The sequence below is a fragment of the Dendrobates tinctorius genome, unplaced genomic scaffold, assembly GCF_039654945.1.
Source record: "Dendrobates tinctorius isolate UK_male_01 unplaced genomic scaffold, ASM3965494v1 ptg000199l, whole genome shotgun sequence".
Taxonomy (NCBI): Eukaryota; Metazoa; Chordata; class Amphibia; order Anura; family Dendrobatidae; genus Dendrobates; species Dendrobates tinctorius.
In genome coordinates this window covers 13,423,987-13,450,199 of record NW_027361866.1, presented here as the reverse complement: position 1 = coordinate 13,450,199, position 26,213 = coordinate 13,423,987, and the positions used below count along the sequence as shown (strand labels likewise).

General features: G+C 48.5%; 1 protein-coding gene across 19 annotated transcripts in view; it reads left to right on the top strand.

Moving 5' to 3' along the window:
* Positions 1-26,213, top strand: part of LRRFIP1 (LRR binding FLII interacting protein 1) — a 175,752-nt gene that overhangs the window by 68,227 nt on the left and 81,312 nt on the right. The window contains exon 1 of one of the 19 annotated variants that reach the window (XM_073553249.1): positions 16,548-16,880. The exons of 14 other annotated variants lie outside the window; for them this stretch is intronic. In XM_073553249.1, the coding sequence (XP_073409350.1) occupies positions 16,836-16,880 (45 nt within the window). In that variant the 5' untranslated portion in view covers positions 16,548-16,835. Of the gene's footprint in view, positions 1-16,547; positions 16,881-17,666; positions 17,760-26,213 lie in introns of those variants that run through there. 4 more of the 19 variants (XM_073553254.1, XM_073553259.1, XM_073553264.1 and 1 more) reach the window with 4 other exon arrangements.

Genomic DNA, 26,213 nt, shown 5'->3' with positions numbered 1-26,213 from the left:
TAACGCCGGGACGAGTCCCACTTTATGTTGCACAGACCCATAGGAAGTAGTAATGCAAATGACCGTGGTGAGGTACGAACAGGTGTCTCCATGCACACACGTTACAGAAAATTTGTCTGATGGTCCAGTCGGGGCTGACACCAGACTGGCCTTCACCAGAGTCACCACACTTCCCGAGTCTAACAATGCCACCACCTTTTTGCCATCAACAGTTAAATCACACAAGTGTTTTTCCACATCCTTTTGACCGGCATTCACACTCACTACCCGTGCAACCATAGACATGCGGTTTTTAGAGTCTGTGAGGTCGCACTGCATGGGTTCAGTAGTGACCGAACAGTTCGCAGCAATATGTCCCATCTCTTGGCAGCGGAAACACCTAACGGGCCCCTTGCTTAGACCATAGTTCGTTACTCTCGGCCTCGCAGTGCGGACAGTCCCGTTTTCCTCCCCCACTGTCTTAGGGATTTTTCCTTCTCCCCTACTCCCTGGAACAGTCTTACCGGTTCCACGTGGAGATGATGAAGAACGAGGTGGGGTAGCGTCGTCTCGGAGTCCTTCCGCCACGGAGTAACGTTCAACCAGATCCACCAGTTGATCTGCCGTCGTAGGATTTCCATGGCTTACCCACTTCTTCAGGGCTGGAGGTAGAGCTCTCAGGTACTTGTCCATGACGACTCTCTGGATTATCTCTGGCGCTGTCAGCACCTCGGGTTGCAGCCACTTCTTCGTCACGTGGATCAGGTCGAACATCTGTGACCGCGGTGGTTTATCCGGCTGATAAGTCCATTGATGCACTCTCTGTGCACGGACAGCGGTAGTCACTCCCAGCCTGGCCAAGATCTCGGCTTTCAATTTGTCAAAGTCCTGCGCGGCTTCAGGCTCTAAGTCATAATAAGCCTTTTGGGCCTCACCGGAAAGAAACGGGGCAATCAGGCCGGCCCATCGTGCCTTCGGCCATTTTTCTCGCACCGCCGTCCGTTCAAACGTAGTCAGGTATGCCTCGACGTCATCTTCTGTTGTCATCTTCTGCCAGTACCGACTCACGTGAATCACTCTCGACTCGGCTTCCAGGTTAACCTCAGGTAAGCTTGCCAAGCGCTGCGCCACCTGCTGGAGAAGCGAACGATCGGTAACTGTCATGTCCACCAACTCCTTCAGCTGGGCCATCATCACCCGATTAGCTTCTTGCTGGACGGCGGTGGACTGTACCAGCGCTTTCACCACGTCCTCCATGCTCATGCTTGCAACGTGATGCCCGCGTTCTCCACCACAATGTGATAAAACACTCCGGGATCGCCTTTGCTGGGGTCAAAGGTCACGTGCGTTCAGCATGAAACTCAGGCGCAGAGCCGGGATCTGGGTATAACTGACACTGGGTCAGGTTTATTAATGGTGAAAGCAATGCAAAAGGAAATAAAACATAAAACAAATCCTTGCCTGTCCGGCACTAACTAAACAATGGACAACCTAACTACCAACTGGCGGGCTTCTCCCGTCCAGCCAAACCACAGTTGCAGTGGGCACTGCTTCCACTCACGTGTGTCTCTCACACAGACAGGCTCTCTGTGTTCCCAGGCTGAGACACTCACACAACCACCTGGCATCCTTTTATATCCACCTCCCATTATTCATTAGCAAGCAGGTGCGATACTGACCAGACTAGGCCACATAGGAAAGGAATCTGGGCGAGATATACCTGCCCTCATCGACTATTCCCACATGATTCTCACACCCCGGAGGGCCAGTCCGAGACTGCCTATGCGGCTGATGAGTCCGGTTAAGGAGCGGTGCTGCCAGTCTGGACATTACAGTCTGCACTTAGACCATGTTTCATGGATGTCTGACTCATTTTACCTTTACAGTTTTCAAAAGATTCTTCAAAATGAAGTGTGATTAAATGAGTCATGTAACATGCCAAATTTAACCCAGATATTGTTAGCTGGACATGAGGCGGCATAAAAAGGCTTCCTGCCATGTTTACACAGTGTTTGACATTGATGTTACAAATTTGGATGAAATATAACCTATGAGCCCAAATTCTAGTTTTTGCTGTACACGCGTATGTAAGTTTGGTGTAAATTCTTTTTTTCAACATTCTTACTAAAGCAAAAGAGTGGTTTCATGCAGTTGCAGTAAGTTTTTGCCATAATTTTGTAAAAAAAAACAAAACTGGAAAACTGTAGCATTTTTTGCTAAAGTTTTGAAAATCTCTGCAAAAAAAAAAAAAAAACACAAAACAAAAACAAGTCATATGAACATACCCTTGAACTCTAAGAAAATGTCTTTGGGACATAACCTTTCATTTCCCAGAGCTTTTAAAGAAGAAATAATGAGTTTTAAATCGTTTTTGGTGCATGATCAAACTGCATTTTTTTAGGGGTTCCTGCCTCTAAAAACGCCAGAAAAAGTGTTCCCAAAATTCTCAAAGAAAGCGCTGTTCATGTGTTCAGACTTCTGAGCGTCTTTTACATGCTTCAGGCTTTCAACGCCACCGAGTGTTTAAAGAAGTGACGTCCATTCTTCAGGGCGCAACTCGGACGAGGATTGCAACGTAGAGCTTGGACTGTCCGGCAGCTTTCCTGACCCGAGCGTGACAGCTGCATAAGAATACATGCTGTTACGCTCAGGTCAGGAAAGCCATCGGCCAGTCCGAGCAATGCGTTGTGATCCTCATCCGAGTTTATGGCAATCAGGAGCTACCAATCTCAGGTATTTTCTTCTAGACAGACCCTCCTCACTACACAATAGAAGTCAATGAATAAGCTTAAAAAAAGTGTAAAAAACAGTGGGAAAAAAAAATCTGTGAAAAAATACTAAAAAAAAAAAAAAAAGGAAAAACCAGTGTGAACACATCCTTGGTGGGACTTTTGAAGTGTTTTTTTTTTTTTTTAGCATTTTGAGTTGACTGTGCCTAGTTTGAGTTGTCCCATAAGGAATCTGCCTCTAAGGCTATGTTCAGACATAGTCTTTTTTAAGGGTATGTGCACATGGTGAGTATTCTGCTTAGGAATTTTTCCGCACAGAATTCACTAAATCCGCATGTCAAATTACTTGCATTTTTCCTGTGGATTTAGTGCATTTTTTGTGCGGTTTTTATTCATGTTTTGTGCGGTTTTCCACCTGCAGATTTCTAGAATGGAGCAGATGGAAAACTGCAGCAAAAGCGCACAAAAAAAGTGATATGCTGCTTTTTTCATTTCGCACCAAATCTGCGCGGAAAAAAATGCAGCATGTGTACTGCAGATTTTGTTTTACATAGAAAAGAATGCTACTGTACATCACATGCAGGCACCAAAAAGCAAGAAAACAGGAGACAAAGTCTCTAATCAAAAAATAAAGCTACTAATAGCATAAATAAGATAACGAATGGAAAAAATATTACCACAATATAGAGAGGCTTTTTGTGAATATTATCAATTTTATTGCACAAATATTATAAAGACATACAAGGTGCTTAAAGTGAGGTAGGTAGAATCTAGCAGCTAAAAGATAATAGCATGGTAAACAGATGGAAAATATATAGCCAGACAGAATGAAGCATCTCGGGGTTAGAATCTGCACAGAGCCGGGACATTGCTAGCCGCAGCTCAAAATTTAAATTATGTAATGAATCAACTTATCAAACAGATTGTTCAGACACACAGTATTATCTCAGCATGCTCTAGTTCCAGTTTAGGATCTAGTATGAAATAGAAAATTGTCCAATTATCCTTAGTAGAACACACCTAATAAAGATTGAATAACCGATAATTTAATAGATATACCGTAAAGTATTATCTAGGCATGCTCTATTTATACATAATTAAGATCTAAAGTAAAATGGAGCGCTATCCAATTATGTCCTAGCAGGTGTCTATATATGTCCTATACACAGCTAAAGGACCGACAAGTTATTAATTAATATATACTAGAAAGTATTAACTAAGCATGCTCAAAAACAGATTTGTTTGCTGAGCGGTATTGTCTCCGCCTAGGGCCTATAATACAGTAAAAATATGGACTTACCGGTAATGCCAAAAAATTGGGACATAAATAGATAGTTAGTATAGAAAATAATACTAGCTCGACATATTCACATTAAGTCCAAAAGATAGAAGTATACGCTGTCACGTTGACCCTACTCTAAAGTTATACATAAATCTGTGCCAAGATAATGACACTAAGGAGCATGTATCTATGGAGGGTTAATTACCTTGTGCCATGGTCCTAGGTGAGTGCAGAGACGCCCGGGAGATGCGCTACAGCCCCGACGCGTGTTTCACCGTCTTAGGTTTTGTCAGGAGGCGTGGTTAAAAGTGGAAGGGCATGGAGTTAAAATAGAGGGGGATCGGAATACATCAGCCAATCGGCGCACTTCCTGTCATGATGTCCCGCCCCGTGGAGGCACGAGCAGGCGCGCGCCATGCATGATGGAAGGGAGGACGTACGTCATCACCATAGCAACGCGTCGGCGCCACAGGCCGGGCACAGCGCATGTGCAGGGCGCGTCTGTATGATGTAATATGGGAAAACAATATATGCCCATATAGAGACCGTCTTAAGCAACAGCAAAGCTTAAATTACCGCGCCAATACATCACATGCAGTTCTGCTGCGAATCCGCAGGGCCGGATCCGCAGCAGAATCCGCACTGTGTGCACATAGCCTAAGTGTCCAAAAATAGTGAATCTTTCAGATGGAAACCATCTTAGGGAATGCTGCTTTTTTTAGGGAGTATTTGGATGAGTTGTTCCTTTCCTGTAGCGGTTTTGAAAAGTTTTGGAAGAGATTTTGGTAGTTTTCAGAGGGAGTTTTCCCATTTCCTGAAGATATTTTTTATGCAGCCTTTTGGGGGTTTTTCAGTGCCCAGTTTGGAGCAATTATCCATCGGGAGCTGCTTCAAAGAAGTAATACACACGTTTGATCCCTTCCGGAATTTTTTCAAAATTTGAAGCAGAAGAAAAAAAATGTCTAAAAAAACTGAACATGGTCCAGAATCGGCAGCGCTTTGGACACAGCACATGCCCGCTCCGTCCAAATTGCTGCCGGTATTGAACACATGCGGAATCACCGCATCCTATATATAGACTGTGTTATTTATCTTGCGAAGACTGAGCGTCTCTGCAAGATAAATAGACATGCTGCGGTCTAGAAAAACGTGCCGCATGTCTGGTTACGCAGGGCCACCACCTGCGTCTTTGAATGGGATTTCATAAAATCCCCTCCACTATGCTGTAACTTCTGGCCACAGCGTCCAATCCTCAGCAAATAATAATAATAATCTTTATTTATATAGCGCCAACATATTCCGCAGCGCTTTACAGTTTAACAGTTTCAAAACACAAGTCATAAGTAGCAACGTTAACAATACAATAATTAAAGCAAAATAAGACGAAATAAGACGACCCTGCTCGTGAGAGCTTACAATCTACAATGAGGTGAGGGAGATACAAAGTACAGGGGTGTATTTACAATTGTATATTTACAATGAAGGTCCAGCCATCTTGAGGGAGTGAAGGATGGATGGATATAGTGAATGGGTTACACACGCACACTTACACATAGAATGACTTTGATTAGTGAACTTGATAAGCCACTCTGAACAAATGAGTTTTGAGGGAGCGCCTAAAACTATGCAAATTGTGGTTAGTCCTAATTTCTTGGGGTAGAGCATTCCAGAGGATAGGAGCAACATGGGAGAAGTCTTGGAGTCGGAAGGTACGGATTAGTGCAGAGGTTAGTCGAAAGTCGTTTGCAGAGCGCAGCGATCGGCTAGGCCGATAGACAGAAATGAAGGAGATGTAGGGGGGGTGCCGCACCGTGGAGAGCTTTGTGGGTGAGAACAAGTACTTTGAATTGGATCCTATAATGAATGGGCAGCCAGTGTAATGACTGACGAAGAGAGGACACGTCCGAGTACCGATTAGCCAGATGGACCACCCTGGCTGCTGCATTAAGTATGGACTGGAGAGGGGATAGTTGCGTGACGGGGAGGCCAATTAATAGAGCGTTGCAGTAATCCAAGCGGGAGTGGATCAATGCTACAGTGAGGGTTTTTGTTGTTTCCATGGTGAGAAAAGGGCGGATTCTAGAGATGTTCTTTTAGGTGTAAGCGGCAAGAGTGGGCAAGAGATTGTATATGGGATGTGAAGGAGAGATTGGTGTCAAACATAACGCCTAGACAGCGCGCCTGCTGCCGGGGTGTTATTGTGGTACCACCCACGGAGAGGGAAATGTCCGATTTACGGAGGTTAGTAGATGGCGGGAGCAGAAGAAGTTCAGTTTTGGAGAGGTTGAGTTTCAGATAGAGAGTGGACATGATATTGGAGACTGCGGACAGTCACTGGCGTTCTGTAGTACAGAGGGGGTAAGGTCGGGGAATGACGTGTATAGTTGTGTGTCATCAGCATAAAGATGGTACTGAAAGCCAAATCTGCTGATGGTCTGTCCAATTGGGGCTGTGTAGAGAGAGAAGAGAAGGGGGCCAAGGACTGAGCCCTGAGGTACCCCGACAGCAAGAGGAAGAAGAGATGAAGTGGAGCCAGAGAACAAAACACTGAAGGAGCGGTCAGAGAGATAGGAAGAGAACCAGGAGAGAGCAGTGTCCTTAATGCCTAGTGACTGGAGCCTAGAGAGTAGGAGATGGTGGTCAACAGTATCGAAAGCTGCAGATAGGTCAAGAAGAATGAGCAGAGAGTGGTCACCATTACGTTTTGCTGTCAGAAGGTCACTGGTCACTTAGCTGAGTGCAGTTTCAGTCGAATGTAGGGGGCGGAAGCCGGACTGTGAAGAGTATTGAAGGGAGTGAGTGGAGAGGTAACGGGTAAGGCGGGAGTAAACTAGGCGCTCCAAAAGTTTAGAGATGAAGGGGAGATTGGAGACTGGTCTGTAGTTGTTTGTGCAGGATGGGTCGAGAGCGGGTTTCTTTAGTAATGGAGTAATGATGGCATGTTTGAAGGAGGATGGGAAAATGCCCGAGGAGAGTGAGAGATTAAAGATTGTAGGCAGGTGGGTTGTGACGACTGGAGCGAGAGACTGGAGGAGATGTGAGGGAATGGGGTCGGTAGTGCATGTAGTCGACGAGAAGAGACTTCTTCCTCTGTGATGGGATCAAATGTGGAAAGTGAGCCAGGGGAGATGCAGGAAGGGATGGGAGTCACAGCACTTGGTGGCTGGGAGCAGATTTCCTGACGGATATTATCTATTTTTTCTGTAAAGTGGGAGGCCAGGTCATCAGCACAAAATGTCTATGATAGGGGCTTGTGCTTTTGGCCTGAGGAGTGAAAAGTGTCAAAAAGTTTCTTGGGGTTGTTGGCTAGTGAGGAGATCAGGGTGGTGAAGTAGATCTGTTTGGCGAGGTGAAGGGCAGCGTTATAGGTTCTTAACTTAAATTTGAAGTGGATGAAGTCTTCTGGTGTGCGGGTTTTTCGCCATAGGCGTTCAGCACTCCTAGAGCATCGCTGGAGAAGTTGAGTTTGCGATGTGAGCCAGGGCTGTTTAACTCTGTGCTTGGAGGTTCTGAGGGTGAGGGGAGCTACTTGGTCAAGGGTGCTTCTAAGAGTGTCATTGTAGTGATGAACAGCCAGAATAGGACAGAAAAAAAGAGATTGGGGACAGTGATGAGTGTAGGTAGTCTGAAAGTGTCTGAGGGTTAATGGCTTGTAGATTTCTGACTGTGTGGTAGGTAGGAGTGAGCTGGGGTGGGCGAGAATTTGTGAGTGTGAAGGAGAGAATGTTGTGGTCAGAGAGTGGAAGCGGTGAGTTATTTAGGTGGGAGATTGAGCAGAGCCGGACAAAGACCAGATAATGGGTGTTACCGTCCTTGTGTGTCTCAGAGGTTGAAAGCTGCGAGAGGCCTAGAGAGGTGGTTAGTGATAGAAGCAGGGATGCAGATGTGGAAGTAGGGCTGTTAATGGGGATGTTGAAGTCTCCCAGGATAAGGGTTGGAAGTTCTGAGGACATGAAGCGCGGCAGCCAGGCTGAAAAGTGGTCAAGGAAGTGGGTGGGTGAGCCTGGGGGCCGGTATAAGACCGCTACTCTGAGGGAAAGGGGACGGAAGAGCCTGTGGACCTCAAAAGAAGGGAATATGAATGATGGAACTGGGGGGATGACCTGGAAAGTGCATTGTGGGGACAGGAGTATGTCGACTCCACCACCATGTCTGTTTGTGGGTCTCGGGGAGTGGGAGAATTGTAAGCCACCATAGGAAATGGCAGCAGAAGAGGCAGTGTCAGAATCCTCAATCCAGGTTTCAGTGAGGGCCAACAGATTAAGAGAGTTGTTCAGAAAGTAGTTGTGTAGGAAAGGAAGCTTGTTACAAGCAGACAGTGGATTCCAGAGGGCACAATTAAAAGATGGAGATGAGGGAGTGCAAGTAATATTAATAAGATTATTATGGTTTCGATATGAGGTAAGGTAGGGGTTGGGGGAGATGTCCCATGAAATCAGTAGGAGTAGGAAGATAAAGAGCAAATAGTTGTTGGAATTGGAAGTAGTTTTTTTCTGCGATGTGTTTGGGCAAGATGGGCTGAGGTTTCTCAGGAAGGTGAGGAGTGCATGGGAGCTGTACATGGGAGAGGGAAGTATAGAGGGGCTGATGTGTATGAGTCGTGATGGAGGGGGGATATTGTGGTGAATGTGGATGGCAAGGGAGCACAGGAGGATAGATATAAAGCACATAGTTAAAGGGGAAATCAAAGTGTGGGTTACCTGATTCCTGCCCTGATTAACTACCATGGATAACTGCTGTTTTCTTGATGCTTAGCTTCTGTGATGCTTGCGTGCTGCACCCCACACTGCGTGCTTCCCCTTAGGGACTACTACATATATAGGCCACACTACAGGGTCAGGAGAGAGGGATTGTGGGAGCTGGTTGGGTATAATTTGGCAGCTGGGGCCAGCACACCAAGGGATGGTTAAATGATCAAAGGCACTAGACCATGCTGTGTCAATATGCTATAGCGCCTTCCACCTGATAAGATCTAGAGAGGCCCCAGTCATGGATCTAAAGCAGTATTACATACAGTGCAACAAATGAATTATACCAAAGCTTTAGCAAGCACATTAAAATATGCAGCAAAATGGTAAAGCAGCAGAAGTACAGAGTTGTACCATTTGGATATATTGCAGCAGAGAAATAGAGGTAACAGAAGTGGGAAGTTGTACCATTCAGGCTGCTTGCTAGCAGTGAATGGAGTAAATACATGCAGGGTGGCTCAGTTCATTACCATTTGGATATATTGCAAATACTGAACATGGAAACCTACCCGAAGAGTGTTTAAACCATTTTTTAGAGAGGAAGACGGAGGCGTCACTCATGCGCTGCTGATATCCAAAAATCAGTAAAATTAAAACATTTATTTAGACAGATTTAAAAGTCACCCCGGTTTGAGCTTTGTCCTGAGGAAGAGATCCTGCGTGACCTCGAAACGTGTTGACTTTTAATGCTGTGTTCACACACAGCATTTTTTTAGCGGTATTTTTAGCGGATTTTCCTATAAACCGCTAAAAATAAGCTTCCCATTCATTTCTATGCATTTTGTACTTTTTGTGCATACTGATGCGTTTTTTACCGCGAAAAAACAAAAAACGCAGCATGCTTATTAATTTCGCGGATTTTTCAGCGTTTCTGGCTATTTCTATGCATCTTGAAAACGTGCGGAAACGCACAAAAACCGCGCAGAAAAAAACGCGCAGAAAACGCACAGAAAAAAACCGCGTAGTTTCTGGGAAGGGAGTCAGGTTTTTCAGCAGAAATTTTCTGTTACGTGTGCACATAGCCTAAATCTGTCTAAATAAATGTTTTACCGATTTTTGGATATCAGTAGCGCATGAGTGATGCCTCCGTCTTCCTCTCTGTTTCTATGGTCGTCCTCTTGACCGGTATCTGTGCAGCAGCTGTTTTATATGCTCATTATGTGTTGCCATGGAGCAACCTAACAAGGTGAGGGTATCTCCCCTTTTTCCTGACACCCAATTGTCACCAGATAAGATCCTATTGCGCTTTTTCTTTTCCCAGTTTTCTTCCTTCCGTAATAAACCTTCTTTAAGTGATTTCTCCGGCATTATTTTTTGTGAGGCCTTGCTTCAAAAACCCTTGCTGTGCATGTAACCTTACGTCACGGGCACAATAAGTATTCGGTCAGTATTTTACCTCAGTATTTGTAAGCCAAAACCAGGAGTGGAACAATCAGAGGAAAAGTATAATAAAACATTTCTGTATTTATCACCCACTCCTGGTTTTGGCTTACAAATACTGAGGTAAAATACTGACCAAATACTGAATGTGTGAACGTGGCCTAATGATTGCACAGCACCGAGGTTTGAGCAGTTTCCATTAGGATCCACTTAGGAGACATGCACATGTATTTTTAAAGAGGTGATTCCTTCCAAAAATAAAGTTTTTCAAGGAACACTGTGTGTACACAGCCCCATAGTGCCCACCCCAGCATCCTATCCACTGAAACTGTACGTATGGTGTGTGCAGTACACAGAGGTCGTCAGTGGCTCCTGTATGTGTGGTGGGTGCAGCACACACAGGTCGTCAGTGGCTCCTGTACGTGTGGTGGGTGCAGCACACACAGGTCGTCAGTGGCTCCTGTATGTGTGGTGGTGCAGTACACACGGGTCATTAGTGGCTCCTGTATGTGTGGTGGGTGCGGTACACACGGGTCGTCAGTGGCTCCTGTATGTGTGGTGGGTGCAGTACACACGGGTCGTCCGTGGCTCTTGTACGTGTGGTGGGTGCAGTACACATGGGTCCTCAGTGGCTCCTGTATGTGTGGTGGGTGCAGTACACACGGGTCGTCAGTGGCTCCTGTATGTGTGGTGGGTGCAGTACACATGGGTCGTCAGTGGCTCCTGTATGTGTGGTGGGTGCAGTACACACGGGTCGTCAGTGGCTCCTGTATGTGTGTGGTGGGTGCAGTACACACGGGTCGTCAGTGGCAGGCTCCCACTGCCGGGTGCAGTACACATGGGTCGTCAGTGGCAGGCTCCCCACTGCCGGGTGCAGTACACACGGGTCGTCAGTGGCTCCTGTATGTGTGGTGGGTGCAGTACACAGGGGTCGTCAGTGGCTCCTGTATGTGTGGTGGGTGCAGTACACCGGGGTCGTCAGTGGCTCCTGTAAGTGTGGTGGGTGCTGTCAGTGGCTCCTGTAAGTGTGGTGGGTGCTGTCAGTGGCTCCTGTACGTGTGGTGGGTGCTGTCAGTGGCTCCTGTACGTGTGGTGGGTGCTGTCAGTGGCTCCTGTACGTGTGGTGGGTGCTGTCAGTGGCTCCTGTACGTGTGGTGGGTGCAGTCAGTGGCTCCTGTACGTGTGGTGGGTGCAGTCAGTGGCTCCTGTACGTGTGGTGGGTGCAGTCAGTGGCTCCTGTGTGTGTGGTGGGTGCAGTCAGTGGCTCCTGTACGTGTGGTGGGTGCAGTCAGTGGCTCCTGTGTGTGTGGTGGTGCAGTCAGTGGCTCCTGTGTGTGTGGTGGGTGCTGTCAGTGGCTCCTGTGTGTGTGGTGGGTGCAGTCAGTGGCTCCTGTATGTGTGGTGGGTGCAGTCAGTGGCTCCTGTATGTGTGGTGGGTGCAGTACACAGGGGTCATCAGTGGCTCCTGTGTGTGTGGTGGGTGCAGTCAGTGGCTCCTGTACGTGTGGTGGGTGCAGTCTGTGGCTCCTGTATGTGTGGTGGGTGCAGTCTGTGGCTCCTGTATGTGTGGTGGGTGCAGTCTGTGGCTCCTGTATGTGTGGTGGGTGCAGTCTGTGGCTCCTGTATGTGTGGTGGGTGCAGTCAGTGGCTCCTGTATGTGTGGTGGGTGCAGTACACAGGGGTCGTCAGTGGCTCCTGTATGTGTGGTGGGTGCAGTACACAGGGGTCGTCAGTGGCTCCTGGACGTGTGGTGGGTGCAGTCAGTGGCTCCTGTGTGTGTGGTGGGTGCAGTCAGTGGCTCCTGTGTGTGTGGTGGTGCAGTCAGTGGCTCCTGTATGTGTGGTGGGTGCTGTCAGTGGCTCCTGTATGTGTGGTGGGTGCAGTCAGTGGCTCCTGTATGTGTGGTGGGTGCAGTCAGTGGCTCCTGTATGTGTGGTGGGTGCTGTCAGTGGCTCCTGTATGTGTGGTGGGTGCTGTCAGTGGCTCCTGTATGTGTGGTGGGTGCTGTCAGTGGCTCCTGTATGTGTGGTGGGTGCAGTCAGTGGCTCCTGTATGTGTGGTGGGTGCAGTCAGTGGCTCCTGTGTGTGTGGTGGGTGCAGTCAGTGGCTCCTGTGTGTGTGGTGGGTGCAGTCAGTGGCTCCTGTATGTGTGGTGGGTGCTGTCAGTGGCTCCTGTATGTGTGGTGGGTGCAGTCAGTGGCTCCTGTGTGTGTGGTGGGTGCAGTCAGTGGCTCCTGTGTGTGTGGTGGGTGCAGTCAGTGGCTCCTGTATGTGTGGTGGGTGCAGTCAGTGGCTCCTGTGTGTGTGGTGGGTGCAGTCAGTGGCTCCTGTGTGTGTGGTGGTGCAGTCAGTGGCTCCTGTATGTGTGGTGGGTGCAGTCAGTGGCTCCTGTGTGTGTGGTGGTGCAGTCAGTGGCTCCTGTGTGTGTGGTGGGTGCAGTCAGTGGCTCCTGTGTGTGTGGTGGGTGCAGTCAGTGGCTCCTGTGTGTGTGGTGGTGCAGTCAGTGGCTCCTGTATGTGTGGTGGGTGCAGTCAGTGGCTCCTGTGTGTGTGGTGGGTGCAGTCAGTGGCTCCTGTGTGTGTGGTGGGTGCAGTCAGTGGCTCCTGTATGTGTGGTGGGTGCTGTCAGTGGCTCCTGTATGTGTGGTGGGTGCAGTCAGTGGCTCCTGTGTGTGTGGTGGGTGCAGTCAGTGGCTCCTGTATGTGTGGTGGGTGCAGTACACAGGGGTCGTCAGTGGCTCCTGTGTGTGTGGTGGGTGGTCAGTGGCTCCCGTACGTGTGGTGGGTGCAGTCAGTGGCTCCTGTATGTGTGGTGGGTGCAGTCAGTGGCTCCTGTGTGTGTGGTGGGTGCAGTCAGTGGCTCCTGTGTGTGTGGTGGGTGCAGTCAGTGGCTCCTGTGTGTGTGGTGGGTGCAGTCAGTGGCTCCTGTGTGTGTGGTGGTGCAGTCAGTGGCTCCTGTATGTGTGGTGGGTGCAGTCAGTGGCTCCTGTGTGTGTGGTGGGTGCAGTCAGTGGCTCCTGTGTGTGTGGTGGGTGCAGTCAGTGGCTCCTGTATGTGTGGTGGGTGCTGTCAGTGGCTCCTGTATGTGTGGTGGTGCAGTCAGTGGCTCCTGTGTGTGTGGTGGGTGCAGTCAGTGGCTCCTGTATGTGTGGTGGTGCAGTCAGTGGCTCCTGTGTGTGTGGTGGGTGCAGTCAGTGGCTCCTGTATGTGTGGTGGGTGCAGTACACAGGGGTCGTCAGTGGCTCCTGTGTGTGTGGTGGGTGCAGTCAGTGGCTCCTGTACGTGTGGTGGGTGCAGTCTGTGGCTCCTGTATGTGTGGTGGGTGCAGTCTGTGGCTCCTGTATGTGTGGTGGGTGCAGTCAGTGGCTCCTGTATGTGTGGTGGGTGCAGTACACAGGGGTCATCAGTGGCTCCTGTATGTGTGGTGGGTGCAGTACATAGGGGTCGTCAGTGGCTCCTGGACGTGTGGTGGGTGCAGTCAGTGGCTCCTGTGTGTGTGGTGGGTGCTGTCAGTGGCTCCTGTATGTGTGGTGGGTGCAGTCAGTGGCTCTTGTACGTGTGGTGGGTGCAGTCAGTGGCTCCTGTGTGTGTGGTGGGTGCAGTCAGTGGCTCCTGTATGTGTGGTGGGTGCAGTCAGTGGCTCCTGTGTGTGTGGTGGGTGCAGTCAGTGGCTCCTGTATGTGTGGTGGGTGCAGTACACAGGGGTCGTCAGTGGCTCCTGTGTGTGTGGTGGGTGGTCAGTGGCTCCTGTACGTGTGGTGGGTGCAGTCAGTGGCTCCTGTATGTGTGGTGGGTGCAGTCAGTGGCTCCTGTGTGTGTGGTGGGTGCAGTCAGTGGCTCCTGTGTGTGTGGTGGGTGCAGTCAGTGGCTCCTGTGTGTGTGGTGGTGCAGTCAGTGGCTCCTGTGTGTGTGGTGGGTGCAGTCAGTGGCTCCTGTGTGTGTGGTGGTGCAGTCAGTGGCTCCTGTATGTGTGGTGGGTGCAGTCAGTGGCTCCTGTGTGTGTGGTGGGTGCAGTCAGTGGCTCCTGTGTGTGTGGTGGGTGCAGTCAGTGGCTCCTGTATGTGTGGTGGGTGCTGTCAGTGGCTCCTGTATGTGTGGTGGTGCAGTCAGTGGCTCCTGTGTGTGTGGTGGGTGCAGTCAGTGGCTCCTGTATGTGTGGTGGTGCAGTCAGTGGCTCCTGTGTGTGTGGTGGGTGCAGTCAGTGGCTCCTGTATGTGTGGTGGGTGCAGTACACAGGGGTCGTCAGTGGCTCCTGTGTGTGTGGTGGGTGCAGTCAGTGGCTCCTGTACGTGTGGTGGGTGCAGTCTGTGGCTCCTGTATGTGTGGTGGGTGCAGTCTGTGGCTCCTGTATGTGTGGTGGGTGCAGTCAGTGGCTCCTGTATGTGTGGTGGGTGCAGTACACAGGGGTCGTCAGTGGCTCCTGTATGTGTGGTGGGTGCAGTACATAGGGGTCGTCAGTGGCTCCTGGACGTGTGGTGGGTGCAGTCAGTGGCTCCTGTGTGTGTGGTGGGTGCAGTCAGTGGCTCCTGTGTGTGTGGTGGTGCAGTCAGTGGCTCCTGTATGTGTGGTGGGTGCTGTCAGTGGCTCCTGTATGTGTGGTGGGTGCAGTCAGTGGCTCCTGTATGTGTGGTGGGTGCTGTCAGTGGCTCCTGTATGTGTGGTGGGTGCTGTCAGTGGCTCCTGTATGTGTGGTGGGTGCAGTCAGTGGCTCCTGTATGTGTGGTGGGTGCTGTCAGTGGCTCCTGTATGTGTGGTGGGTGCTGTCAGTGGCTCCTGTATGTGTGGTGGGTGCTGTCAGTGGCTCCTGTATGTGTGGTGGGTGCAGTCAGTGGCTCCTGTATGTGTGGTGGGTGCAGTCAGTGGCTCCTGTATGTGTGGTGGGTGCAGTCAGTGGCTCCTGTATGTGTGGTGGGTGCAGTCAGTGGCTCCTGTATGTGTGGTGGGTGCAGTCAGTGGCTCCTGTATGTGTGGTGGGTGCAGTCAGTGGCTCCTGTATGTGTGGTGGGTGCAGTCAGTGGCTCCTGTGTGTGTGGTGGGTGCTGTCAGTGGCTCCTGTGTGTGTGGTGGGTGCAGTCAGTGGCTCCTGTGTGTGTGGTGGGTGCTGTCAGTGGCTCCTGTGTGTGTGGTGGGTGCTGTCAGTGGCTCCTGTGTGTGTGGTGGGTGCTGTCAGTGGCTCCTGTGTGTGTGGTGGGTGCTGTCAGTGGCTCCTGTGTGTGTGGTGGGTGCTGTCAGTGGCTCCTGTGTGTGTGGTGGGTGCTGTCAGTGGCTCCTGTGTGTGTGGTGGTGCAGTCAGTGGCTCCTGTGTGTGTGGTGGGTGCTGTCAGTGGCTCCTGTGTGTGTGGTGGGTGCAGTCAGTGGCTCCTGTGTGTGTGGTGGGTGCTGTCAGTGGCTCCTGTGTGTGTGGTGGTGCAGTCAGTGGCTCCTGTGTGTGTGGTGGGTGCTGTCAGTGGCTTCTGTGTGTGTGGTGGGTGCTGTCAGTGGCTCCTGTGTGTGTGGTGGGTGCTGTCAGTGGCTCCTGTGTGTGTGGTGGGTGCAGTCAGTGGCTCCTGTGTGTGTGGTGGTGCAGTCAGTGGCTCCTGTGTGTGTGGTGGGTGCAGTCAGTGGCTCCTGTGTGTGTGGTGGGTGCTGTCAGTGGCTCCTGTGTGTGTGGTGGGTGCAGTCAGTGGCTCCTGTGTGTGTGGTGGTGCAGTCAGTGGCTCCTGTGTGTGTGGTGGGTGCTGTCAGTGGCTCCTGTGTGTGTGGTGGGTGCTGTCAGTGGCTCCTGTGTGTGTGGTGGGTGCTGTCAGTGGCTCCTGTGTGTGTGGTGGGTGCAGTCAGTGGCTCCTGTATGTGTGGTGGGTGCTGTCAGTGGCTCCTGTGTGTGTGGTGGGTGCTGTCAGTGGCTTCTGTGTGTGTGGTGGGTGCTGTCAGTGGCTCCTGTGTGTGTGGTGGGTGCTGTCAGTGGCTCCTGTGTGTGTGGTGGGTGCAGTCAGTGGCTCCTGTGTGTGTGGTGGTGCAGTCAGTGGCTCCTGTGTGTGTGGTGGGTGCAGTCAGTGGCTCCTGTGTGTGTGGTGGGTGCTGTCAGTGGCTCCTGTGTGTGTGGTGGGTGCAGTCAGTGGCTCCTGTGTGTGTGGTGGTGCAGTCAGTGGCTCCTGTGTGTGTGGTGGGTGCTGTCAGTGGCTCCTGTGTGTGTGGTGGGTGCAGTCAGTGGCTCCTGTGTGTGTGGTGGGTGCTGTCAGTGGCTCCTGTGTGTGTGGTGGGTGCAGTCAGTGGCTCCTGTATGTGTGGTGGGTGCTGTCAGTGGCTCCTGTGTGTGTGGTGGGTGCTGTCAGTGGCTCCTGTGTGTGTGGTGGGTGCTGTCAGTGGCTCCTGTGTGTGTGGTGGGTGCTGTCAGTGGCTCCTGTGTGTGTGGTGGGTGCTGTCAGTGGCAGCCTGTGCCGCCGCCCCGGGAGGTGTGCTGTCGTCTCCAGTGTGAGGGGCGGGCGCACAGTCACACAGAGGAAATTGCCGCCTGTGCACAGTTCCTGCACCTCCCTGCACTGTGCCGGCGGCCGGGGAGACGGCTGACCTGTTACCTGTGCAGCCTGTGAGGGGGAGCGGGGCCTGCGGTGTCACCTGTCCGCTCCCATGAGCGCTCCTGCCCGGTGAGAGAAGAGCCGCTCAGCCCCTCCACCTGCCCGGAGTCCGGGATTAGCAGCTGATCCCTGGGAGGCTTCTCACACGGAGAGCGGACGCGGCCATGCAGGAGATCTCAGACTGCCTCAGCCCCGAGGCGCAGAATGTGGTAAGAGACTGCCCGAGAGCAGCCATCACCTCCCCGAGAGCAGCCATCACCTCCCCGAGAGCAGCCATCACCTCCCCGAGAGCAGCCATCACCTCCCCCTGCAGGGTCCCAGAATATACCCGGGGGAGCCCCGTGTAGACCCAGCCAGGAGCACTGCTGACAGCGGCTGTGGCAGCCTAGACCCCACTGGTTGTCAGCCGGCTTACCTTTCCAGTCCCTGAATTCTCCGCATTGATTTCCTGTCTTTATGATTTCTGGAATATGTGGCTGATACGATCTGCCCTGGGTCTTGGTCCCCTCCTTACTCATGGCTTTCCTGTGGTCTTGTGATTTTGGCACTTTCCTCCTCCGGTTTCCTCTCGTCTTCCACCAGGGGACTTGTGTAAATGAATCCTCATTTTTAGATCCAATATTTCCTCTTAGGGCTTGTTCACACCTTGTGTAATTCCAAGGTTATAAAACACTTCTGCACTTTACAGCACCAGCAGATGACAGAGGGTTAAGAACGTGCATTTTACGAAGCGGTTTTCGTGGCAATATTGTGTTGGTTTTTTTTGCACAGAATAATCTGCAATTGCTCAGCGTGTGCACATGCCCGAACAGATGCTGATTATTAGCCCACGGTCACACGCTCAGTATTCGGTCAGTATTTTACCTCAGTATTTGTAGCCAAACCCAGGAGTGGGTGATAAATCCAGAAGTGGGGACGGGTTTCTTTATACTTTTCCTCTGATTGTTCCTCTCTGGTTTTGGCTGACAAATACTGCAGTGAAATACTGACTCTATATACTGATGGTGTGAATGTGGCCTTCTGGGGCAGGAGATCCTGCGGAGTCATCTAATGGAGGTTGTAGGGTGGGACACGTCGTAGCCCATACAGTAAGTTTCAGCTTTGCCCGGAGTCACTCCTTTACTATATTTTTTACATGTTTTGTGGTTTTGGCTGTAAACTCTTACTTCATCGTTTGAGTAACAGGAAGTTGTGCCTGCAGCAATATGCACGTTCCGGATAAGCCGGCTCTACGCTCGGTGCTGTGCTTCTCTGCATGATGTGTCCCAAGTTATCCTCCAGTTCACACTATTTGTCTAGAGCTTTAAACAAGTCTATGGGGTTGGCCGTTTTATTTCCGAGCTCTTCTGGCCACGTTTGCTCGGTTTCTTCATTACAGGGGTCCTCCTGTTTTACCCGTAAACACTATTATCATCCAGCAATATACTGTAGCTGTGATTATAAGGCCAGGTTCACACGGAGTCTTATGAGGAGCTTTGTGAAGCGGATCTGCTGCCAAAAAACAACTTGTAAAACTCATTGTCTTCAATCCACTGTGCTCTCCATGTGAGGTTTTTAATTATTTTGTTCTCCCTGGAGAAGTTTTGAAGAAGCCCTTGGGGGAATAAAAAGTGAGATGTCGCTTCTGAGAAGTGGAACCCACTTCAGATTGAACGCATCCAGCCGAAATGCTGTTTAAAAAATAGAATAAAAAAAATATAGATTTTTTTATTTTCTTTTTGGGGGGGGGGGAATTATTTAAAAAGACTTAAGGAAAATAAAGTCTGTGTTCAGAATCAGTATTTTAGGGCTTTTTTTTAGCAAGGTTTTGAAAACATTACATGTAATTCTATGCAGATTTTTCATAAAATTTGATCTAAACTTTAGAAAAATGTGCAAAAAAAAACCTGTGGGGGCTAGGGTAAAGCTTCTAAGGGTATGCGCACACGCTGCGGATTCTACTGCGGATCCGCAGCGGATTTGGCCTCTGCGGATCTGCAGACAGTGTACAGTACAATGTAAGTCTATGTGATTTACAATCCGCTGTGCACATGCTGCGGTTGTTTCACTGCGGAAAAGCTGCAGTTTTAAATCCGCAGAAAGAATTGACATGTCAATTCTTTCTGCGGATTCCGCTGCGGTTTGCCACCTATTCCATTGTCCAGGTGTGAAACCGCAGGCCAATCCACAGGTAAAACTGCAGGTCAATTTACCTGCGGTTTCACCTGTGGATCCGGACAGAAAAATCAGCTGGTGAATCCGCAGCATGTGCACATAGCCTTAAACCTTCTCAAAATCACTTGAGAAAAGATTACGTCTAAAAAAAAAAGGAGCGGTCTCTGTAATGGATTCTCCTTGAGAAACTTGTCAGATTTTTCTAAAAACCTCGGTGTTGTCTTAACCTTACTGGTAAAACTGTGCATAACGTCGCACCACACACGGCATTACCTGTAATATAGACTGTAGCAGTGCCGGCAGAGTGTACCCGCCACGCCAGTACCAGTGCCCCAATAACACAACAAGCCTTTCTTGTCCATGGTAGTTTACTATTCTACTCAATCAGCAGCCACATAATTGTAGCAGTCACTTCATATGCCAGTCTCTGGGGTCAGAGTTTGGGAAAGGCAAATCAAAGGGATAAGGGGGAATCACAGATGTTTTGGGTGCCGGTGCAGTGTAAATTTAAAAAAAATCCAGGACGCACTCAAAGTATCCTGAGCACTTGTTCGGATTGCGGGTGCAGCTTTTTCACTGCAGATTCTACCCCTTTAAATGGATTTACGTTGCGTGCCTACCGCCAGCCTGCATTGCGTGTGTACTAGATGTAACAGAAGACTACATTTCCTTATATTGTGGTCTGTGCTCTTTATTTTGCTGTATGTGGCTGTGTAGCCTGAGTTACGGTTGACAGCACACGTGTATAAAGCGTCTCTCGGCTGTAGCCGGCTGGGTGGAGTACTGTTGGCAGAACTCTTTAGTTTTAGCTTCTATAAAATGACTGAATCACTGCAGAATCCCAACAAGGCTATTATTACTTTATAATAACTATAAGCTGATGTAAAAGTAACATTCTGTATTCTTTTTAATCATCGCTACAAATATATCCATTAAAGGAAGCAGCTTGTCCTCAGTCATAATAGCTGTCATGCAGGTTTTTAACAATTGTGCAGTTACTTGTTTGGTCTGGTTGTCTGTCTATGCTAGGTTGCCATTACGTGGTATTGTATGTAGAGAGGCAAGATGAATATTACAGAGGTTGACCACAACTTTTACATTGACGTATCACTAAGATTGATCATCAATGTCTCATCAGTTGGGGTCTGACATCCGGCACCCACACCGATTACCTGTTATTGGTGGTGGCCACCAGCCGGAAGTACTCACTTGCCGAGCTGCTCCGTCTAATCGAAGTGGCCGGGATCGGGTACTGCACATCTGCCTCCTATTCAAATCAATACGGGGCGGTTGTGTAGTCGCTTGCGGTGGCCACTACAAGTAGATGGAGCAGCTCGGCAAGTGAATACTTCCTGCCGTTGGCCACCACCAATAACAGCTAATCAGTGGGGTGGCAGATGTCAGACCTCGGCCAATCAGGCGTTGATGACCTATCCTAAGCATGGGCGAGTAGTGGACAACCTCTTTAATGAAGTAGCAGAAAAAAAATCCCAAATTTTCAGGTTCCCACACAAGTACAGATACTTCAGGAAATGTGATTTCTTTTTGTAATGACAGATATTCATTCATCCCATGAAGCACATGTATCACCTGTACACAATGTCTGATCAATGATGGTTTTTGCGACAGGACCCCCCCACAATCACTAGAATGGGGGGCCTGAGCCCTCATTCCTTTTCTCTCAGATTGTGTGTGAATGGAGCGGCGAGGTCCCACATGCACATAACCAATCCATTTACCATATAGGATTGACAGGTAGAACTAGTTCTGCTATCAGAATAGGTCAAAACTATTGTATCCAGTCTGGCCAATTATATGCGAGCTGAATACACCCAAGCGCCACAGATCTATCCTGCCGTGTATGTTCTCTTAAAATCCGCTAACATCTGGTTTTCATCAGTGGTTTACACCAGTGTACGGTCCATGCGTCAGTTTTCACCATGAGTGTTTGGTCAGTGTTTCTCATGGATAGATAAATGACAAAGCTTCTCCTATGCTTTGCAGTGCTAAACACAGGGCATGGACTGCACACCGATGCCCACCGTGGTTTTCACATACAAATAGACTTGTATTGGCCCTTTTTATCAGGGCTGCCGGAAAACAAAACAGACCAAGTGTCTCCGTGTGTTTTGCACGCACACATGGTCCATGAAAAAACATGGACACGTGCACAGCCCCATAGATACTAATGGGTATGTGTTGTATCGGTAAAAAACGTGGATTGAACACACATGTGCAACACGGATGTGTGAATGAGGCATAAGATGCAGCATGCTCTGTATTCTGGATGGAGTGGCCATAGATTTTCCACTCTGTATTAGCAGATATAAAGCATATTACGGTACTCAGGAGCCCATATTGTGTAGCTCATTAATCAGAAGAATCCGCCAATGAAGAGACAAATTACTGCTCGATTTAGGCCTCATTCATAGGTAAAGGCCCCGTTACATGCATCAATGTCCCAGCGATCCCACCAACGATCCGACGTGGATGGGATTGCTGGGACATAGTTAGCTGATCGCTGGTGAGCTGTCACATAGACAGACCCACCAGCGATCAGGACCAGCGAGCATGCTGGTTTCCAAGGTAAACAGTGGGTAACTAAGCGCCGCGCGGCTCTTAGTTACCCAATGTTTATGTTGAATAACAGCTCCCAGCGTCGCTGATCGTTGCTCTCCCGCTGCCACACGCAGCGATGCGCACTGGCCAGCGGGAGACCAACGATCAAAAAACAGCCCAGGACGATCCTGCACGATCAGTGATACCCGGCGGGGGGGGCGGCCGCTGATACATGTCACACACAGCGAGATCGCTGTGGCGTCACAAAATCAGCGATCTCGCTGTGTGTGACGGGGCCTTTAAACAATTACCCACAAGTCTTATCTTGTTCACACATCCCCATGTTGTTGTGTTTTTTTTTTTTTAAACTGGATATGTGTCAGTGTTTGATCCGAGTCATAGATCAAAATCATCCGTACAAGCCTATGAGTCCAAGAAAATCAGACAGCACACGGATGTCATCTATGTGATGTCTGGTTTGAATATTTTAATGGGTAGTTTGCAAATTTTTTTTGACATAGGCAAAAATCACTGATAATAATAATTTTTATGCGCTTGACGGTAAAAACTGTTACACAGATAAAAAAATCTGATTCAAAACACTGATGAAGATCTGAACTTTTATTTAATGTTGAAGAATAAAAGGTACGTCTTAATGGGGCCTTAGAGTAAGTTCAGAAGAGCGGGATCTTTTGTCCGCGAGAATAACGGCTGAATGTAGTTTTAGCCTGGGATCAGAGAGAGAGACTGAAAAATTGTCCAGTTTCCATCTGTATTCTGTCTGTGTGGTGTCCTCGTATTTTTGTCTTTGTGGCATCAGCGGTTTATGTCCATGACCACATCTAGGTTTTTTGAGCACCCAATGACTTGAATGGGCAAGGATAGTGTCATCTAAACAGCTCTATTGAATAACATTGGTCAATGTGTTGTCTGATTTTCACACGGACAGTACACGCTTGTCTGAATGATCCCCTAGGCTAAGCGCAGATGAGTGTTATAATTATCAGGCCACTCCTGTCTGTATGCAACTGTGCGCTGGCAGGTGCAGGTACCGCCTGCTACTTACATGCACTTACAGTACATAGGCATCAGTTAAAAGAAACTTAAAAAAAAAAAAAAGTGCGCTTCTAACAGCAGATTTCTCCACAGTCCTTGTGATGTCTTGGACTTGGGGTGGGATTCATTGCTTCCAATCTAAAGCTCATGCTCGGTATGCCTTTGTCCAATCTTGTTACTTGTGCGGATCCTTCCTTTGTATTTTTGGTGGAGAGGTGGGCGCCACGTGGCCTGGCTACTGCTACTACTTATGCAAGTCAAATGAAATGGAGGAGCTTTCATATCTCCTCCGTCGTCTGACCTTTCTTTTTTTATGAATATGATGGATGTCGCACAGCTGTGACCGTTTCCACTGAATCTATGAAATGTGCTTGTATCATGTTGGTCATCGCTTTCATGTGACATATTACCTGTGTGCCTCCCTAAGTTATGGCAGGGGCACTTATTGGGGTAAACCTACCAATAATACTGTACACAAGGCAGGATGGAAACACAGTATACTAGTACTCACCAGTCTGAATGCTGCATGAAAGAAACGCTCCATTGTTGGGATAAGGGACGTGTTAAAGTTTGTTTATATTGTTCCACTTTTTTAGTGATATTTACAGTTAAATATTGATGTAAACTTCGCCCATTGAGGGTATGATACAATTCTGAGGAGCTCAACCATGGCAGTGTATGGTGCCCCTGTCAGTTTTGGTGAGAAGATGCAGTTGTCTGTATGTGTATCTGTTCACCATCAGAGCGGATAGTGCCCGTCTCCAGAAACTGCATTAATAGTGTTTGGATTACGTGTGAAAATAATCTCCAAATGTTTATCAACAAGATCTTGGCATGATTTGTAGTTGTCTGTACAGCGCAGGGCCCGGCCTTTCTATTCTACCAGGGTAATATGTAAGATTAATCTCAAATCAGAAAATATAAGTTCCAATCACTGAGATCAGACGTTCATCTCTGGTAGATGGCACGAACAGCGGCAACGGGTAGCGCTGGACCTGGGGAGGGTGAGAAGTGATTTGATAGTTTACACATTGCTAAACCTGCGGGCAAAAAAAACAAACAGGTGAAAAGAGACAACCCCTTTAAGTAATGGTGTTAAAGAATCGCTCCCATCAAACTTTGTATTACCTAAACCTGTAAGTGTGGTAATATAGTGAGCGCTCACTGTCTTCCCTGGTTGGCAGTGCCGCTTTGGTCCTCTTCTACTTCACGTGTCGGCTCACACTGGGATCTATGTGTAAGTCAGAAATCTTTTTACAATGTAAGTCTATAGAGTGTCAGAACAAGGCTCCGTAGACTACATAGTAAAAGAGATTTTCGGCTCACACACAGGCCCCGATTTGTTGTTTTTTTTTTTTTTAATTTTTTTTTTTTCACCCCCTCCCCGCTGGTGTTGATGAGGTGGTGTCAGACATATGACATGTGCCTCCCTGCACTACGCCAACGATTACTCCGAGTTATTACTCCGGTCAGGTACTGTAGTGAGATTTCTGGCGTATATGCCCCCCACTACTACGCCCATACTGACAGAGCTGGGAAAAACTGGTGTGAAAATGCCGCAAGTTGAACATGTTTGGCACCACTCTCATTTGCTCCGAAATGTTGTGATTTTTTTTCAAAGCCTGTGCTCCGCTTTCTTGACGTTAAAGCTTTGATAATTCAGGGCCATACAGCGCAGTGTGAGCCGAGAAGTCAAAATAGCTGTGATGTTGTGACCCAGAACATGACTGGAGCAGTGCTGGAAACTGGGGAAGATGACGACCGGAGAGTATAATACCACACACTATACTATGTGTACATTTACGCAGGTTTAGGAAACAAAGTTTGATGGAAGTGTATTTTTAATATGCATACTAACCAGATGGAGGCCAAAATACTTATTTCTTCCTGGGGGCATGTGGTAAAGTATACCTTGACTCCATCTTCACTAAGTGCAGGACTGTAGTGGGCACCTAGCCTTACCCAGCTTTTGCAGAAAGTTACAGCTGGAAACTTGCTGTTTTTTTTATATACTGCGCCAAGCCGGGGTCACCTCTCCGAGCCTAAGATCCAAACAGCCTTATAAAGAGGGAGTGGTTTTACGTTGCACCTAGTCTTACACGACTTTTGCAGAAATGGTTATAGCTGAATAGTTATAAAGAATTCTGATGTTGGACAGAAGAGGAAAGCTGAAGAATTTGCAATATATGTACAACTCTTTAAGGGAATAGCCTTGTGTACATACAACATGGTTACTGCAGAAATGAAATGGACGAGGTTATCCCCCCCTTGTGCTTACTGTTAGGGGTAGCTGCAGTTATTCCAAGGTTTCCTGTGTTAGTAAAATGTGTATGTTAATTTAGTTGTCTTCCTTCCTATGGGTTGTTCTATGAGCCATCAGGGGCGTCCGTCCCCCCGGCGCTCATCTTCCTTCTCAATTTAACCTTTTAGAGAGATCCATTCTTAATTATAAGATGTATGAAAGCCTGATGAAGTGAGTGAATTCACAAGGTGAGCTGTCCTTGGGGGGGATTCTACATTTAGGAGGTTCCCCTTTTAAAACTGGTGCAAAAATCAAACACAAATTAAACTATATTGAGGAATCCCAGGACCTGTGTTAAGGCTGTGTTCACACAGGGCAGGTTGCTGCAGAAATATATACCGTAAGTACACATTGAGAGTTTGCATTAGGACTCGCTCACACCATTGTATACATCGGATGAGAGTTATCCGATTTTTTTTTTTTTTTTTTTTTAAAATCATCTAGCACTCGTCTCGGAGCAATGTTATTCAATGGGGCAGTGCTGATGCCTGATTTTTTTTTTTTTTTTTTTTTTTTTTTTTTTTGCTATTGACAATCTGCATGCTGCAATTTCACTTTGAAATCAGAGAAGACTTGCCTATTCAAGTCTATGGGTGCATGGAAAACATTGGTCTGCACTCAGATGGCATCGAAGTGCAGTTTGATTTCTACGGACTCTTAAAATGGAGAATTTTTCGTTCGTGCATATTTATGGGGGTCACAAAGAATATCTGTCAGCCATGCAAGACCTCTCCTGATGGCTATCCAGAGTATGGCAGACAGTCACACCTTCACATGGCAACAATGAGTCCTCTACAGGACTGCAGCCTACACGGAGAGAATGGAAATATTTGCACCTCTCTGTATTTTGGATACTGTCTTAGTTTTTGGGTACAAATACTGATGCAAAATATTATCATGTGAAAGTGGTTTTCACAAGGTCATGAGTGCTCAAAGGTCATTCATGTGGGAAGCAAAGGCTATCCTGTCTGGTCTGATTACACAGAAGAGCTACTGTAGCTGAAATTGCTGAGATCGTTCCTGCTGGTATGATGGGTGTCCATACAGACAGTGCACCGACTACCAGGTTACAGGATAAGTAGCCACCCACCATGCGTCCATGCCGACGCCTTCCGACCATTAAGGAAGGTAATAGGTAGCCTGGTGTAATAAATTGCATTTTCTTTCGCCCCATTCTTTCGTTATGTGCATGGCTGGGTGTATGTGCAACCCTTATTTTGAGAACAGGTGACATGACACCATGTAGCACTTAGGATCGAAGACGAGCTGACAGAGGTAGTTTGATGCTCTCTTGGTGACATTCTGCTTGGATCCTGGCAGTCATGTGGACGTTACTGTCAGGGCTGTGGAGTCGGAGCCCATTTTGGTGGAGTCGGTGTCAAGGAAATTGAGTTATCGGAGTCTGAGGTTTGGCTTACCAACTCCATAGCCCTGGTATGTCTGTGTCATGGAAATTGAGGAGTCAGAGTTG